This window comes from Neovison vison, chromosome 8, assembly GCF_020171115.1.
Source record: "Neovison vison isolate M4711 chromosome 8, ASM_NN_V1, whole genome shotgun sequence".
In the NCBI taxonomy this organism is placed as follows: Eukaryota; Metazoa; Chordata; class Mammalia; order Carnivora; family Mustelidae; genus Neogale; species Neogale vison.
Window position 1 is genome coordinate 85,939,206 of NC_058098.1, and position 18,971 is coordinate 85,958,176.

The 18,971-nt window shown below is 34.0% G+C and overlaps 1 protein-coding gene across 9 annotated transcripts in view; it reads right to left on the bottom strand.

Moving 5' to 3' along the window:
- The window catches only part of VPS54 (VPS54 subunit of GARP complex), a 99,222-nt gene that overhangs the window by 33,462 nt on the left and 46,789 nt on the right, over positions 1–18,971 (bottom strand). For 8 of the 9 annotated variants that reach the window (XR_006386214.1, XM_044264077.1, XM_044264082.1 and 5 more), the window contains 6 exons: positions 16,656–17,041; positions 11,278–11,404; positions 10,224–10,331; positions 7,992–8,047; positions 6,917–7,013; positions 3,058–3,398 (listed from right to left, as the gene is read on the bottom strand). Coding sequence is in view for 8 of the 9 variants with exons in the window: in XM_044264077.1 (XP_044120012.1) it covers positions 3,058–3,398; positions 6,917–7,013; positions 7,992–8,047; positions 10,224–10,331; positions 11,278–11,404; positions 16,656–17,041 (1,115 nt within the window). In the remaining variant the exon portion in view is untranslated. The remainder of the gene's footprint in view (positions 1–3,057; positions 3,399–6,916; positions 7,014–7,991; positions 8,048–10,223; positions 10,332–11,277; positions 11,405–16,655; positions 17,042–18,971) is intronic. The other variant, XM_044264083.1, reaches the window with a different exon arrangement.

The following is an 18,971-nucleotide window of genomic DNA, read 5'->3' on the forward strand; positions in this document are numbered from 1 at the left end:
ATTGGAAAACTGGTAAAACTGCAAACGCCAAAAAGTTTTGCAGTTTTTCAGACTGCAAAAACTGCAAGCCCCCCCGCCCAAAAAAAAAAAAATTCCAATTAGGTACAAGGTGGCAGCTGTGGCACATTGTGCACAGGTGCCTAGGATGACACACTGGGAAAGAAGGAGAAGGAAGGGATGTTATTTCGTGACAAATAGGAACTCTTTTTTTTTTTTTTCTTACTTAAAGTTATGAATGATAGTTAATATTCAGTTCAACTGAGCTAATATTTCCTAAGCATTTATTGTGTTTAAGGGCTAAGTACTGGAGGGAACACAACAGACTGCTGTCCTCAAGGAACAGTTCTGTGGGAATTGATATCAAAATAGCACTGGACTCTTCATATAGAAGTAAATGTGAGTTCAGAAAGATAATCATATGGAAAAATAGAAAAGAGATTCATGCTACTATACACAAAAATCAATTCCAGATGGCTTGTAGATCTAATGTGATGAGGGTAACAACGAAGCTTCTAGAAGATAAATAAGAGAATATCATCAAAGCCTTAGGGCGTAGAAAGATTTCTTAAACAGGACAAAGAAAAAAAAAAAAGCACAAACCATAAAGGAAGAGAATGAATCATAGGATTATGTCAAAGACTCCAATAAGAGTAAGAGAAGATATTTATAATCTGGAAAACAAACAACAGGCTTGTGTTGAGGCTATATAAAGAATCAATAAATCAGTAAGAAATAAAATACAAACCAGTAGAGAACTGGGCAAAGAACTTGAATAGGCTCTTCACAGAAGAGGATATCCAAACAGTCAATGAATATATGAAAAGTGATCTCTTTCTAATCACCAGGGAAATAAAAACTCAAACTAATATACCTGTAACATACCCATTAGAATGGCTAACATGTAAAAGATTGACATACCAAGACTGACTGAAGATGGGGAGAGACAGAAACTCACACTGCTGATGGGATTGTAAATGAGTACAACCCCTTTGGGAAACTGTCATTAGCTAAATTGACCATTCACACACCTTATTTATTCTTAGGTACATATTCAACAGAAATGCTTATAACCTGTGCACCAAAGACACTTACAAGAATGTTCACAACAATCAAAATAGAAATAACCCAAATTTAGTTTACAGTATACAGTTACACTGAAAGTAGAATATTTTGTACATAAAAATAAACTACTTCTATATGCAACAACTTAGAATATTATCACAAACATAGTACTAAGTGAAAGAAAATTGAAACAGAACATGATTCCATTTATGGTTTCATTTATACAAAGCTTAAAAAATAAGAAAAACCCACTGTTTTCATGGTTTCCTTTGGGAAAGAGTGAAAATGTAGTCACAAAAGGGGCTTCTAGAGAGCTGGTAATGTTCTATTTCTTAATTTGGATGATGATTACACCAGAGTATTCACGTTGTGGTAACTGAGGTGAACACATACAACTGATGTGATTGCTCTCTATGTGCATTATACTCTAATTAAAAAGTTAAAACAAAAAAGTAAGGAGGGTACAAGCTCTTTGTCCTCTCCATCCTGCTGCTAGAGATGCAGATTTGATGATAAAAGCAGACATACCCTCTTTAAACAGAGACAGAAGCTACAAAATGAGGATGGCAGGGCTACCTTCTTCATTGTGGACCTCCTACCTCTGACGTGTTATGTGAGAGAAACAAAATTCTATACTGTTTAAGCTATAGAGGTTTCTATACCTTTTGTGATAGTTTAGACTGCCCCTTACCCAGTAAATGTGAAATATTAGCCTGAACAGAGAAAAACTATTTGTATTAATATATAGTTCAGGATTTTCTTTTTGGTGGGGACAGGCGGTATTACAGCTGATTTTATGGTATAACTGCAACCTATATAAGCTCCTGGGACCTAAGCTGACTTCTATAAAAATGAAAAAAGTACATATTGATTCCTATGCTTAACAATAACTAAATTCAAACTATGTACCTATGTTCTTGGTTCAGAAAGATTTTATTGGCTTTGCTTTGTTTTATTCTATACAGGAGATGATTGGGACAACTGGTGAACTCTGAATGGGATCTATGGATTAGATGGTAATAATGTATCAATGTTTTAGGTTTTTTTTTTTAAGATTCATTTATTTGAGAGAGAGAGCACAAGCGGTGGAGAGGGGGAGAAGGAGAAGCTGACTCCCCACTAAGCAGGAAGTCCATGGGGCTTGATCCCAGGACCCTGGGATCATGACCTGAGCCAAATGCAAATGCTTAACTGACTGAACCACCCAGGCACCGCAATACAATGTTTTCTTGATTCTAATTGGTGTACTATAGTTATTTTAGGAGAGTATTCTTGTTCTTGTATTTTAGGAAATACACACTGAAGAATATAGAGATAATGGGACTTCATGTCTGCAACCTTTTGCCAAATGATTCAGAAAAAAAGTATTAACATGAGAGACAAAGAAAGAGAGAAGGGAGCAAGAAAGAGAAAGGGAGGAAGGGAGAGAGAAGGTAATTTGGTAAACTGTTAAGAAATGAGGAATCAAGGTGAGGCATATACGACTTTTTTGTACAATGTGGTAAGCTTTCTGTAAATTTGAAATTATTTCAAAATAAGACATTTTAAAAAGTCATGTTTGAAAAAACGGTGCGATTCACTTGGAAATTCACAAAAAAACTGACCAAAAACCTATAAATCCAACTTCACTATCTACAAAATACAAAGGTATTATAGTAAAAGGAAAATAAACAAGGTAATGCTGACCTAATTTCCAGAACAAGTTCTGCCCCTAGTAGTTTAAAAAAGTTGACTAAACTCTCTGAAATAAGCATTTAATTAAATGGTTCCTTTCCAGCCTTAAAATTCTGCAATTCTTGATGACTTCCAATGCTCACCTCCTTATATTCCATACATTTTCAAAAAGATATGTTTCATAAAATTAATTCATTTTTGTTAAATTAAATTCCAATACCAAAGTTCATATGGTAAAATAAACTGAATAAACAATCTTTCTGAAATCATTAAGAAGATGACTCAAAATCTTGCAAAGTTGGCAGCAGTCACCATACTCACATAATATCCACACCTCCTGGAGTAGCAGATGATGATGTCTGCTCTTTGCTGGATGAAGAATCAGTAGTACATTCTGGTTCAGATACCGAATCACTGCTGCAGGGCTCACTATTTGGAGATGCATTTCTTTGAGAGGTAGTGTCGATTGCTATAGGTGTTAATTCATTCTCACTGAATGCATCACTTATAAACATGCCTTCATGGATTAAATAAGCCACCTCTGTGTCCAGCGAATTGTCTTTTGTAGCATTCTTCTGTTGTGAAATCTCCTCCAATTCTCTGGTCCTTCGGTTTTTGTCAAGAACTGAGAGAACAACACTGTGAATGATATTTAACGTTGCCTATAAGAAAACAGGATACATTTTTAAAGGACTTAAAATAACATGTACCTAAAGGTTCCAAAAGTGAACTCTACATATGTACTTTTGAACACCTTATAAACGAGTGCCAAGTTCATACATATCAGAATTTTTACCAATCTTTGGGGCACCTGGTGGCTCAGTGAGTTAAGCATCTGCCTTCAGTTCTGGTCATGACCTCAGGGTCCTGGGATGGAGCCCCATGCTGGACTCTCTACTGTGGGGAGCCTGCTTCTCCCTCTCCCTCTGCTGCTCCCCTTGTGCTCTTTCTCTCTCAAATAGATCTTTAAAAAAAAATTTTTTTTTTCTAATAATCTTTTACCACACAGTAAAGGTGACTTGTGAAAAAGAACTACTCAAGAGAAATGGGTTGGTTCTCTAAAGCTTAGGAATAGATTTCTGTATTTTAATTAATTTTATAAGTAGAAACCTCCTGAAAATACACTGCATATTTATTATCTTAAATAGCTTACACTAAATAAAACTTGCCTATTACATATCTCTTAAGGGGTTAAACAGCCAGAATATATAAAGAACTCCTACAATTCAACAACAAAAAAGATGTGATTAGAAAATGGGCAAAAAAATATTTCTCCAAAGAAGACATACAAATGGCCAATAAGTATATGAAAAGATGCTCAACATCACTAATCTTTAAAATTTCCAAATCAAAACTAAAATAAGATACCTCCTCATGCCCATTAGTATGGATACTATCAAAAATAGGAGAAATAGCAAGTGTTAGTATATAGAGAAACTGGAACCCTTGTGTACTGGTAAATGAAATACTAACTTCAAACAGTTTGTTCTTATAATGTGGTAAACACTAGTAAAAAACAAAACAGACTTTTTTCTTTTTTTAAAGATTTTTTTTTAAGAATTTTATTTATTTATTTGACAGACAGAAATCACAAGTAGGCAGAGAGGCAGGCAGAGAGAGAGAAGGGGAAGCAGGTTCCTGCTAAGCAGAGAGCCCAATGCAGAGCTCAATCCAAGGACCCTGAAACCATGACCTGAGCCAAAGGCAGAGACTTAATCCACTGAGCCACCCAGGCACCCCACTTTTTTAGAAGATTTTATTTGAGAAAGAGAGAGAGAGAAAGAGAGTGCATGTGCATGTGTGGGGAAGGGGCAGAGGGAGGGGGAGAGGGAGAGAGAGAGTCCCAAGCAGACTCCACATTGTGTGAAGCTTGATGTAGGGCTCAATCCCACAACCCCAAGATCATGACCTGAACCAAAATCAAGAGTCAGACACTCAACCAACTGCACCACCTAGGTGCCCCCCAAACAACCTTTTCTGACTACAAAAAGTTATATATCTCTTTGCAGAGAATTTAGGAAAAACAAAAAAAGAATAATAAATTAAAATATACTGCCAAAAGATAACTATCAAAATGACAAACTACCTCTTTATTCTGCAAAGACGAAGAGATAATAAATCTTTTTAACATAGCTGAGATGATACTAGGTAAACAGTTCTATATTGCCTTTTCACTTAATGTTATACGCATTTTCCTCAACATTAAAAATCCTCAGTTGCATGATATTCCATGGTATATTATACCAGGCATAATTTACTTTACCATTCTTCTACTATTAGACATCTGGGCTCTTTCCAATTTGCAGTTATTTAAAATTCTCAATTAAAAATGAACAGCTTGTAATTAACACTATTTTTCAGTGAAACCATACCCTTACAGAATCACAAACTTTCATCACAGAAAAAAGTACCATATTTATAGGTTATGTAACATCTTCAAAGATGTTTTACGGAAGTATTAGCTTAAGGGGTCTAAATGTGAAAATAAGAAATTATAACTATGATAAATCACATATTGCACATACATCAAATAAAATTTTGGATTAACTTAAATTATAAAGAACCTAAAAGTGAAATACCTATTTAAAAAATTACTGGCAAAAGATATGGAAGCAACCCAAGTGTCCATCCATAAATAGATGGGATAAAGCAAATATACAGGGAGTGTGTGCGCGTGCGCGCACAAACACACACACACACACACACACACAGGAATATTACTCAACCAGAAAAAAGAGTGAAATCTTCCCATCTGCAACAACATGGATGAATCTAGAGGGCATGATGCTATGTGAAGTCAGTCAGAGACAGACAAATACCATATGATTTCACTCATGTGTAGAATATAGTAAAGGAAACAAAGAAAAAAGAGACAAAAAAAACCCCAGACTCTTAAATATAGAGAACTGGTGGTTGCCAGCAGCAAGGGGGGGAGGGGAATGGGTGAAATAGGTGAGGAAGATTAGAAGTACACTTATTGTGGTGAGCTGAATAATGTAAAGAATTGCTGAATCATTCTAAGGTACATCTGAAACTAATACAATACTGCATGTTAATTATACTTAAATTTTAAAAAATTACTGGCAAAAAGTTGGCCAATTCTACTATTTGCAGTAGAGTTTTATACATCATGCACATGTAATAATAGAACTGGGTATGAGGAAGTCATGCTGGGAATATAGGAAAAAGTGAAAATATGGCCTAGTTATTGAGCAATTCACAGAAACGGGTTTGCTATCTATTGCTATCAATGCGTGGGATCAACACATTTCAGCACAAGTCTAAATTAAGTACAGTGAATCATGTTTTTAAAAAATTCTCCCACTCAGAAAGGTTGTACACATGACTTATTATCACTCCAATGTTTATAAGGAAAAGTCATGTCACAGATAAGTACCAAAGTCCCCCAGACCATTTAACAGGATACTCAGGAGATGCCAGGGATATTAACTATTAAGTAGCATGTGTAACACAATACTGACATAAGTCAAAAAATGTAAAACTTCACAAATAGCCTTTTACACTCAGTAATTTTTAATGACTGTCTTATTAAAACACAGCTATGACATGCTGTAATTCTAACCAAAATGTATTAGTCAATGACATTTTTTCTTCTGAAAAATGCTGTGTGGAAGTGTTCTTTTCCTTATACTGAGTGGCTTAAAACTGAATGATTTGACTGAAGAGACAGAATAATTAAATGTAACATATAACCCTTGATTGGCTCCCAGATTAAAAAGTGAAATAAAAACCTACAATGAAGGACATTAGTAGAGCAATTTAAATATGAAGTATATGTTAAAAAATACCATTATATCAACATCAAATATTTCTAGAAAAAATAAGTAGTTTGGAACAGATTTTTGAGTGTTTCACAATATTATACTTATAGATAATCTAGGGAGATTAAAGAACCACAAAATCATAAGAGGAAATATTACTGTATAATATTTAATACCAAGTAAGCATATTTTTTAATATAAAATAAATCTAAAATTACAGAGTATCAAAGTACTCTGAAGCACTTCAAATCTTATTTGAAACCAAGCCTCTTTAGGAAAAGTACAAAACAAAGAACTTGTGCTTTTTTCTAATTTGATTCTGTATGTATATTATGTATCTAGAAAGTAGACTTACTTTTAGGGGTATTCTGGACCAAGTGATAATCACATAGGCTTACCTTAACTCTTTGTAGGAAAATTGTAAACTTAGAGAAAATCTCCTTTAGCAGATCAAACCACTGAGGAAAATTCAACATTCTCATCTGATCTGCAAGCCTAGAAAAAAAAAAATCAGACAAAAATAATGGCTGTCTTTGGGTAGCTAGGAGTTTATTCTCAGAAGATAGTTCTATATGTGAGATATAGGAATTTCTCTATTTAAGTTGAGAAAATTTCATGGAGAAGAAAATTTAAAATAACTGCCTCTCCATGTCCATAGGGCTTTTAACAGAATCCCAATAACTTAAGTTTTCTGACTACTAGAGACTCTTGCACTGTTGGAGTTGTTTTAACTTATTCTGAAACAGAGCTTTCACTAAGTAATAGTGTGGAAATTAAAACTCCTCAATCCTTATTCTAGGAGTTTGGTCCAGAGAAGTTTCATAGTTATCAATATTGCTACTCATATCTTGGGCCAGTTAATAAAGTTTAGGATCTATATGAAATAAAATCCATAGTTTCAAAATATCACTACTCTTCTCAAAATGAAAGAACAGGAATTTCAAAGGTTAAAACAAAAAATTATAGATAAGCATGAGACAATTCAAAATCATGTATTCAAATTTCTCAAAGCCAATTAGAAGCTGGGTTTTAATTATATAGCTAAATAATTTAAAGTTAACACTATTCCTCGGAGATAGATTATCTTCAATTTCCCTCCTCCATAACCACACTGTGTCCTCTCCATCCTCTCTCTGCCCCGGGACGCTGACCTGCGGGGCTTGGCCAATGAGAAGCCCTGACAAAAGACTGGAAGGAGCAAAGGTACTGACAGCTCCATCTCCCTCCCTAAGAGGTTGTCTCAGGATGATTGACTCCTGCACTGAAGATCTCCTCAACTACCACAGATCTTTTTTTTCTTTTTTCTTTTTTTCCCCAACTACTAAGTGTCCTCCTTCTTAATCCTACTAACTATTCTCATCCCTTATTCCTTAAAGGTTCTGCACTTTCATTTGTGATTTTCCCTCACTCTGCGCATACCTTGGTAAATAATTCCTTCATTAATTCCTCCTTCAACCTAATATTTATACTTACTTCATAACAACATCTGTGTCAATTTCTTCTATTTGTGAAACTTTATTAATCACACACTGCAAATTTTAAGAAAAAAAATTTGATTAATCTCTTTAGAATTCTAAGTACTACATGGCTCATTTGTATATCGAACATGATCTCAATGGAAAAAAATGACCTCAGTGACTGTTAGCATCACTTCACCAGACTTCTCTTGTGTCTCATATACACCTTAAGGTGTATTAAAGAACATATATCCGTAATCTATTAAATAATATTTCAGGGTATGCTTGGATGGTATTAATTAAAATCACCTACTACTTAAAACTATTCAAAACCATACACCAAACAAACAAAACACCCAGAACTGTAATTCTTAGGACAAGGTATAAGCCCCATATTAAAATTCCAAAAGAAATTCATTTGGGGGTTATGTTTTCTGCAGTATACACAACAGTTTAACTTTTAAAAAATGCTTAGACATCAGGAGAATCCTAGGAATTACAACACAGCAATCCTGTAACAATTTGTTTCAAAGTACTTCATCCGGAAAACTACACAAATTATGTTCATAGCTCAGCAAATTTTTATAGAGAAGTACACTTGTGTAGTGAGAACTCAGATCATGAAATTGAACACAGCCAGTAAGCCCCTCTCATGCTCCCTCCTAATCTCTACTTCCTCCCAAAAGACACTACTACTTTGATTTCTAATACCTCAAATTAGTTCTATGTTCAAATTTTACAAAAGTGTAATCATATAGTGTATATCCCTTTGTGTCTGGTTTCTTTGGCTCTATATCATGTATATGATATTCACCCATGTTGCTTCATGTGATTACTTCATTCTCATTACTGTATAGTATTTAGTCATATAAATATACCACAACTCTATTAACTTTTCTACTGATGACAGAATTTGGGTTTAAAAAAAAAAAAGAATTTGGGTTTTTCTAGTTTTTTATTACCAATAGTGCTGCCATGAAATTCTGTGCTGTCTTTGGTGAACTTATATATGCATTTCTGTTGGGTAAATACCTAGGAACAGAACTGCTAAATCATAATATATGCATATATTTAGTGCTTCTAGCTATTGTCAACAATTTTTGAAAATTGTAACAGTTTTTTTTTTTTAAAGATTTTATTTATTAATTTGACAGAGAGAAATCACAAGTAGACGAAGAGGCAGCCAGAGAGAGAGAGATAGGGAAGCAGGCTCCCTGCCAAGCAGAGAGCCCGATGCGGGACTCGATCCCAGGACCCTGAGATCATGACCTGAGCCAAAGGCAGCGGCTTAACCCACGGAGCCACCCAGGCGCCCTGAAAATTGTAACAATTTTAAAATAAAGTGTTTTAGTCAGTGTTTGAAAGATGTAAAAGATGGGGTGATTATAATCTTTTTTTTGGCTTGTTTTATTTAAACATTAAAAACTCAGAAATGTACATTCAACCTAATGATGATGATCAGTTAAGCCTAATAAATATATTTAAAATTGTTCTTTTTCATAATTAGAAAAACTGAAGTTTTGTTAATGATACGTGAGTAAAAAGGCAAAACAAAGATGAGGAAAGACTTAAAAAAAAAAACCAAGATTTTAGTTTACAATTATCGTTTCTGAGATAAGGATCAGAGGAAATAAGCATTTAACTACTGATGGTGAGAGTGTATTTGGTAAATTCTTTCTAGAAAGCAATTCAGTTCTGTCAAATAATTTAAAAGTACTTTTCACTCTGACCAATAATTCCCCTTCTAGGAATTAGCTATAAGAAAATTGTCTTAACAATGGAAAAACTACACAAAACTTTAAACCAAAGATGTGTGTCACAGTGTTCTACAATATCAAACTGAGAACAACTTGAATAATCAAGAGAGGAAGGCATAATATAATGTTGATGGAATTTTATATAACCATCAAAAATGATCTTTCTGAAGGGCTTACATGAGAAAATTCTTCTTATGATTCTAACTGAAATATATGCACAACTCAAAATCATATATACAGTATGATAGCAACATAGAAAAACATCAGTAACAGCTTATATTTTGAAAGGTCTTTTTTTTTTAACTTAGAAATATCCTTACAGTGATAATCTTTCAGCTGGTAAGACTATTTATCCTTCTATTTTTCCATATTTTGAATTTTTAAATAAATAAGAAAATGTTACTATTATAACTGCATATATTATCACTAGGATCATGTAAAAATAAATAAAAGTCTAGACCAAAATACATCAAATAAAAATGTATAATTACCTGTTTAATGATATTTTTTGCTGTAATAATCATTTCTTCACTATAGATTTCTAAAAAGTTAAGTTTTCTTTGTTTTAAAAGTCCAAATACAAGAGATACAAGTCTTTCCTATTAAAATAAAAACATGGAATTTCACGGTTTAAATATAAAATAATCTCACTCAGAAGCAGAAATATGCAACATCAAGCGTTTTATTATTTGATCCTCATACCTCTACCCTGCATATGGTATTTTCTGGAATCCTAAAAAAACCCTTTCACAGCAATCTTATCATCAGATTACTGGAGTCACTATTTTAAAACAGGTCAATTCTAATGTACTACAGTGATCAAATGCAGCTGGTTTAGGGGTAAAACAATATAGGTACATTTTGGCCTAGTTTCAAACAAGTCGCTGGAAAGTATCCTTCTCAAAACTTGATGACCTATAAATACTCCATGAGTCCTGTGATTTTTAGTTAGTTGGTCAAGAAGACTAAAATGATGACGGGACTATTTGTGGGGGATTAACTATGAACACATACAAAAATCTCTTTAATAGGCTGCTATCAGGCCTTCTGGATTCTTTACTAGTTCTTGGCAATAATCAGCATTGAAAAGGCAGCAGAAAAGGGAAGCCTGGATATGTTTCTTTTTTTTTTTTTTTAATTTTAAAGATTTTATTTATTTATTTGACAGACAGAGATCACAAGTAGGCAGAGAGGCAGGCAGAGAGTGAGGGGGGAAGCAGGCTCCCCATGGGGCAGAGAGCCCAATGTGGAGCTTGATCCCAGGACCCTGAAGGCAGAGGCTTTAATCCACTGAGCCAGCCAGGCGCCCCTAAATCCAATATCTAATTAAGGTATAAAATTACCTTATTCTCTAACTTCACAGGATAATGAACAATTATGGTGCTTGCTAAAGTCACATCAAGTAAAGGACTTCACTGAAGTCTCAGCTTGAAACTTAAGATAATTTTGCGGACTACAATCAGAGAAGAATGTGTTCTAAACTAAGATATTAGGAGTTAACAGTAAACGATGTCATCAATTTCATCCAGAGTTCAAAGCACATACCTCTTCTAAAATTTGACAATCATCTTCCAGTGGTCTGTTTAAGTCACTGTGAGAATAAGTAGAAAATTCTGCAATCATCATTTTATCTATCAGTTTTTCTAATTCACAAAGTTGTGATCCCAAATGCCTACAAAGGAAGAGGAAAATGTGACATATATTCATTAAAAACCCAATTCACTCCACCATCAAGGAAACTAGTTGGAAAAACTCTTCTAGTTGACAGTATTTGGGCAATAATGTGATATTTGAGTAAAATGGAATCTTTTAACTTAACAAAAATAACTGCGGTAGTTTCATATCATTTCCCAAATCCTTTTTTTTTCTTTACATGTTGAACCTCCAAACACTTAAATGTATCACAGAGAACATGGTTCTAGAAATTTCATGACTGCTTTTTTGTCTGCTTTTCACAAACTATTGAGTTATTCTAAAGTCCTTTCCTAATTAACCATTTGTGGAATAGCAATTTCAGTAGTCCCCCAGCCATTCATTTATTCCAGAAATACAAACGTCTACCATGGCCCTATTGGGATGGATATAAATACTTGAGGATTATAGGGACAGACTGACTCAATTCAATCTCTGTTATGAACAGTGTAAGTTACTGTGCAATTTCCCTCAGGTCATCATACTGAAAGTCATCAAGTCATCAGAACACAAGATTAAAAATATAAAAATACTAAGCAACCGTCTATTTTTAGAACTTTTTCCTCATAAAATATAATATTTCTTTTTAATCTACCTCTAATATTTATAGATCTTAATAGGACTGGATTAAGAAGGACTCTAATCAAATGGGCAAAGTTGTGGGGGTGGTAAAGGCAAATATGAAGCCGATGCCTGGCTGGATCCCAGGACCCTGGGATCATGACCTGAGCCGAAAGCAGAGGCTTTAACCCACTGAGCCACCCAGGTGCCCCATAACTCAATTTCTTGAAAGGGAGAAAATGAGAATGAGGAAGTATATATCGAAAGACGATGATATATATCAACCAAAAAAAAAAAAAAACCAACAGAGAGAGAAAGAAATATCAGTCACAATGTATAGGTATGATTTGGATCCTGATTTCTTTTTTTTTTTTTTAAGATTTTGTTTATTTATTTGACAGAGAGAGATCACAAGTAGGCAGAGAGGTAGGCAGAGAGAGAGAGTAGGAAGCAGGCTCCCCACCTAGGAGCGAGCCCGATGCGGGGCTCGATCCCAGGACCCTGGGATCATGACTTGAGCCAAAAGTAGAGGCTTTAACCCTCTGAGCCACCCAGGCGCCCCTGGATCCTGATTTCAATAAATACATTATAAAAAAAGAAATTTGAGACATGAAAATTTGATTTGAACAATGACTAGCTTTTTAAAAATAGGAGTATTATGTTTTTTGGGGTTTTTTTGTTGTTGTTGTTGTTGTTGTTTTATTTTTTTTTAGGAGTATTATGTTTTAAAATATCTTTATCCTTCAAATATACATAATGAAATATTTGCCAAAGAAGTAGAATGATGTTTGGATTTGTTTCAAAATAAACTAGGAGTAGGGGGTATAGAAAAGACAAAGCTGGCCAGGAGTTGGTAACTCACAGGTGATAACTCAAATTTACCCAGCTTTATATAGTTCTCTTCACGTAATTTCCTGTTTCTGTGTATGTTTGAACTTTCAGTAAGTTTTTAAAAAGCAGCAACAGAGTAGGATATAAAGCTACACATAACTTTAATGTTGCTTGGTTCTCAGCTGATTATTATGAAGATCTTAGGTTCCTTTTCAATACAGACCAAAGGTTAACACTCAGGTATATGCTACCTTCGGGTATGAATGGTCTTCAACAAATCCCAACAAAGAATTACAGTGGGCAATCTAGATGACAGTATCTTACTGATGTCTGAGCATCAGAATAATAAATAAAGATCGTCTAAACAAATTACTAAACAAAATTTCCAGAATTATGATGTTCTACAAGATTCACCTATTTATCTTTTTTAAGTCTTGGTGACTTTGGTAATAGCTACAATAATAATGGCCTGCACATTATTAACCATATCAAAATTATTTAATAAACAAAAATGTGCTAAGTTTAAAATTATGTATACTAATAATCACATACTGTAATTTAGAGTGATAAAAGAAATCTACTGTAACAACAAGTAACTAAAATACCACATTCTGAAAAAGTATATACGTTCATATATCTAGCTACATAAATTAGGACAGTTTCAATACTTTCTACTTTGATATGTCTCAATGTGTACGTTAATTCAGACCTTCTAGTAAGTTGTATGTTCACTACAACAATCTCTGTGCTGCTTTTATCAGAGAAACTTATACATCAATTAACTGTACTATAATACTAGCTTCATCAAATAGCAGCACATCTGCTTTTTGGCTTCATCCCAGAGCATACAATGTGGATGTTTTCTTACTATACTGTTCTAAAGATCTAAATTATGGAAGATTATACCAGGATCAAATAATATGTTACTTTTTTGTAACTTCCAATAATAAAAATCCCTTAAATGGAATCCCAAGGTGACCTCTGATGAGTGAAACCATGTAATAAGCTGGAACTTATAATTAACTCTGTTTTCCACCTTTTCTCCCCAACCCTCCCAAAAAAGGAAAAAAAAAAGTCTTATTAAGACTAGAAAACAAACTAGTTTCATTAATTGTTATCAACTACCATGGTAAGTACTGGCTCAATGGACATATAACTCAACTGCAAACTTATAACCCAACTGCCCACAAGTTAACATCTACCGCACTATAAAATCAGCATTGATATACAGAGAGGTTTTTTTGAGATTTCATGTATCCTGAATCAAATATATTAAAAAGCATACATAGCTCTCAGGTCAGATGAGACCTGGGTTGAATCTCAATTCTACTATTTTATAACTTGCTGTATGACTTGGAGCAAGTTATCTAAGACTTTCTATGCTTCAGTTTCCTTATCTTTTAAAATAAGGATAAGACTACTTATCTTATAGAGGTTTTTTGGGGGTGGAGGTAGCCAAATAACATATGCAAAATACTTTACACCGTACATGGTACACACTACCATTCAAAAAGTGCTCTTAGGTTTTACAGTGGTGGTGGTTGTAGAATAATGGTGGTAGTAAATAGAAAGGAAAAAAAGTTAACAATGATGAAAACTGAAAGAGTTTCTACATAAACCTTTATAATAAGAAAGCAAAGAACATTATATCCCTGAATTTCAAAGCAACTGAAGATTCTCTATTTCAAAATCTGCAAGATAAGGTTCAGATATTTTGTTAGGCCCACAATAAAACTTCTGTATCAAACTTGCATTTGAATGTCCTTATCTCAACACCACAAGATAATGTGTAATGTAGGTCTCTTGTCTACTTATAAGCATCAGTGATGTTAACTATGTTCTTAGTTATTAAAATGATTATGCCCAATGCAGGGTTCGATCCCAGGACGCTAGGAGCATGACCTGAGCTGAAGGCAGATGCTTAACTGATTGTCCCACCAACCTGCCCCCAATCTTTCATTTATTTCTCAGCGTTGTCCTATACAGAGGATAAAAGCACTCTAAAGAATGAGCCCTCAATATTTATCAACATTCATGACATAACACAGTGAAAGACCAGTGAAAATGACAAAATTAGTATTTATTTAAAAATACCTTCAAGGGTGCCTGGGTGGCTCAATCAGTTAAGCACTGGACTCTTGGTTTCAGCACAGGTCATGATCTCTGGGTCCTGAGACCGAGCCCCATGGCTCTGCACTCACTGTAGAATCTATTTATCCCTCTCCCTCCTCTTCTGCCCCTCAATAAATAAAACCTTTTAAAAAAGTAAAAATAGGGGCGCCTGGGTGGTTCAGTCAGTTAAGCCTCTGTCTTCGGGTTAGATCATGCATGATCCCAGGGTCCTGGTATAGAACCCTGCCTCAGGCTCCTGCTCAGCTTCTCTCCCTCTGTCCCTCTCCCACCCCACCACATGTGTTCTATCTCAAAGAAAATATAAAAAAAAAAAAAAAGTAAAAAATAAAAATACATTCCATTCAGACATTCAAAAAACCAAAATATTTACAATTTCAGAGGTAAAAGGGAAACTAAAAATCATTTTGTCCATGCTAGGAAACCAAAGTAGGCTTCAAAAACTGTGATTCACCCAAAAATTATTGTAAAATTTTAGGTACAGGTATATTTTAATGGAAAGAAGATCTAATCAACACCTTTCAATAGATTTTCAAAAAGGCTTGTGACTCAAATGTTTTCTGTAGACATCCAAGTCTAGATTATGCCCCCCGAAGTTACAGCTCCCTAACAATCTATACATTCGTCATCATACAGTATTGCACTGTAGGATGACAACCCAGTCATTTGTCTCCTTCTTTCTGCCAAATAAATCGTGAAAACACTCTCTGCTCTGTTCATGGCAATATTCCCAGTAATCTGCCTGGTGTCTGACATGTAAAGGTAATCAGTAACCATGTCTTGAATGAATGAATCAATCAATCATTTACATCATTAAATTTGGGCCACCTTTTAAAAAATGCATCCTAAATATTCCAATTACCTATCCTTAGTCAATAAAAATTTATAACTCAGTTAAATTTATTTTGAAGCTAACTTTTCCAGACTATATTAAGTATCTCTTAAGTTACAGATGACATCTTCTATACAACTTCTTTATAGTCACTTAGTAGTGTAAGGTTTGGATGGGTTTTCCAGCAGAGGGACTTCTATAAGGACACTGCGAGCCTGCTTAACTGAATAAAATTTTGATAGCCTGTATCTGGTTTATCTACAAATTAAACATTTTGACATCATCTCACATGAAATAACTAAAATCATAAGGTTAAAAATATTTTCAAAATGTAAGAATGCAGAAAAACTGGGTCTTTTCCGTCACCATATGGAATTTTTTGCAATGTGATAAACACTGATAGTTAGAAATTAATTTTAATAATTGGGAAATAATTATATTATATATAAATATGTAACTGCATTATTAAATAACTATTTAATAATTATCAAATTTAAAACATATTCAAGAACTTTTAAAATGAACTTAATTTTAGATATTCCTTCCTGCACCTTGATCTTCTAACTTGACACAAAACTATTTCAACATTTTCAAAATGTTATTTTCAAAGTTATGACTGGCCTTCCATTAGTACCACCTATCAAAAATATAATTTTGTTTCTCCATTCAAATGTTTCTGTAAATACTGGTGCTTAAAGCGTTTGTTTCACTAAGACTAAAATATCGCAATGATAACACTACTAAACAGATAAATCTGGAAGAAGAAATATTCATGTAACTTACATACATTCACACTTCCTCAACTAACATTACACACTAAAATTTATCCTTTCAGAACTGCTAACATTAGCTCTAAACCCTTACTTAAAGGACGTACCGGAAGCTGTGAATGCCCTGAAGCTCCTGCTGTAGAACCTCCTGTGTTGTTGCTATTAAGTCCAAAGCTCCAACAAACTCAGAAGTGGATAATAACACCTGGACTGTAGGCTGAGTCTGGTGTACAGTGGCCATTAACTTGAGTTTATTGTACACTTTAACACAATTGTTTCTGGTAAGTGCCAGTCTTAAAATGTGTAGTGATCCTTCACACATTACTTTATCAATCTGTGCAATCTTATCTCGAAGCATCTTTACAGCCTGGGAAGTTTTCTTGAGGTAGTCCTGCAATTCGTGTTGAGAGGTCATTGCATGAAAAAATGCTTCAGAACGTAGAGAGATCTGGTGAGCAATGTTTACTTCCACAATATCCAGATAATGGCTCAGCTTAAGAAAGAAGAAAAAAAAAAAAATCACAGAGTATAAGATTACATTCTTTGACTATCCAAATACTTTCTGAAAATGATACAATTTTAAATTTTATTTTAAATTCCTATTGTATGAATAAATTTAAATCCTATTGTATGAACTATTTGATTATGGGATTCTTGATATTGGGCATAATGAGATGAAAGGTAACAACCCAAAGATTAATAAATGTAAGACAAAAGCGTAGAAGTATCCAATTTACCTTCTTTCTCTGCTCCTACTACTGCCATCCAAACACCAACTACTTTCTAGAAAGTAAGAGTACCCCACAGTCATCTGAGATTATAATGTAGTTTCAGAAGTTCTCATATCCAAAACAGAATGATCTCTTTAACTCCCACACTGTCACACATCACTCATCTGATTAGAAGTTTATTATAGTTACCATGTATTGACTCCTTCCTTCTATGTACCAGGCAGTCGTATTTTATATACATGATTTTCTAGTTTTAACAATCTTAGAATACAGGTATTAGTATTCTTATTTTACAGATGAGGAAACTGAGGCTCAGAGACATTAAATAATTTGAACAAGATCATATGGCTACTAAGTGGGAAAACTAAAATTTGAACCTAAGCCTGTTTTCTGACTCAAAAACTGAAGCTCTTTCTACCATACCACTCTGCCTCAAAAGAATCTGATAGATTCATGATCCAGTCACAAACTATGGAAAATACCAGAATTCACTGGGATTTTTTTCAAGGCTGCTTATTTTGCATTTCAAAAATTATTCTTTAACCCATCGGTAAAACTCAGTATATATTTGTGAATACACACATGCACACACACACGCACATATATTTATAAAATGCCAATATATTGGAAATTTATTTCTGATATATTTTCCCCTTAAAAGCTTGACATATGCCTTAAAAGAGTTCATATACATTTTATTTGTAACACAAGCAAGATTAATTCCTAGAGCAACATATATTAAAATGCTTTCTAATTTCAAATATGGACTCCTAAAGCTTGAGGTGCCTTTTCTTCCTTTCTAATTGCATATGCCTTTTTTGGCTACATTATCTTTCCATTCTCTCCCACTTTTTAACTTTTAGATTCTTTAACCTATAGCTCAAACTTTGGGCATTATCTCTCAACATCTCAGAAGAATTCAGTGTTAAAGGGTTAATGCACTTTGAACATTTAGGACTCATAAGATTAGAAGATAGTATTTGGTCACTAAGACTATTTCCTTCAAATCATGCAGGATAACACATATCTTCAACAAGGCTCCTTCAGTAATCTATTACAATATACAACAGGTTACAAACAAGAATTTTTTCCATGGTTTAAATCTCGTGAGAGTATACCCTTTTGGTATTGTTCTTTTCATCTTCAACATGGCTTGTTCACTTATTTACCCAAAAAGCAATATGGAGACAAAGGTACTTGGGTACCTTGTAAGCTAAAGTGGACTCAATTTTCAGAATAGGAAATTTGAGAATGTAACTCCTTCAGCACACTGCTATTGAAAATATGGTTTATATGCTGCTGCCAGTCTGTTAACTATTTAACAGGTCCATGATAAAATAAGGTATTTGCTGGAAAGTAAATCAACTACATCACTAAGCCCACTGCATTGTTTTTTCATAGAAAGACCTTCTTAATAAAGGAAGTAGTGCAATGATTTACATTCTAGTGCAAGCTCCTTATTTCATCATAGACTAGGACTTTGGATAGCACTAGAGTGGGATACAAATTAACTAATCCTCTTTGTAGCATCACCCCTCTTTAAAATTCACAAGATAAAAACAGCTGTTTATCAATCATAGAGTGAGTATGAAAGTGTTCTCTTGGAATTATTTCTTCCATTCCTTTTCTAAGAGAGTAAAATAAGGACGCAGAATGTAAACATAACAAACCTGATTATGCAACTTAACAAAA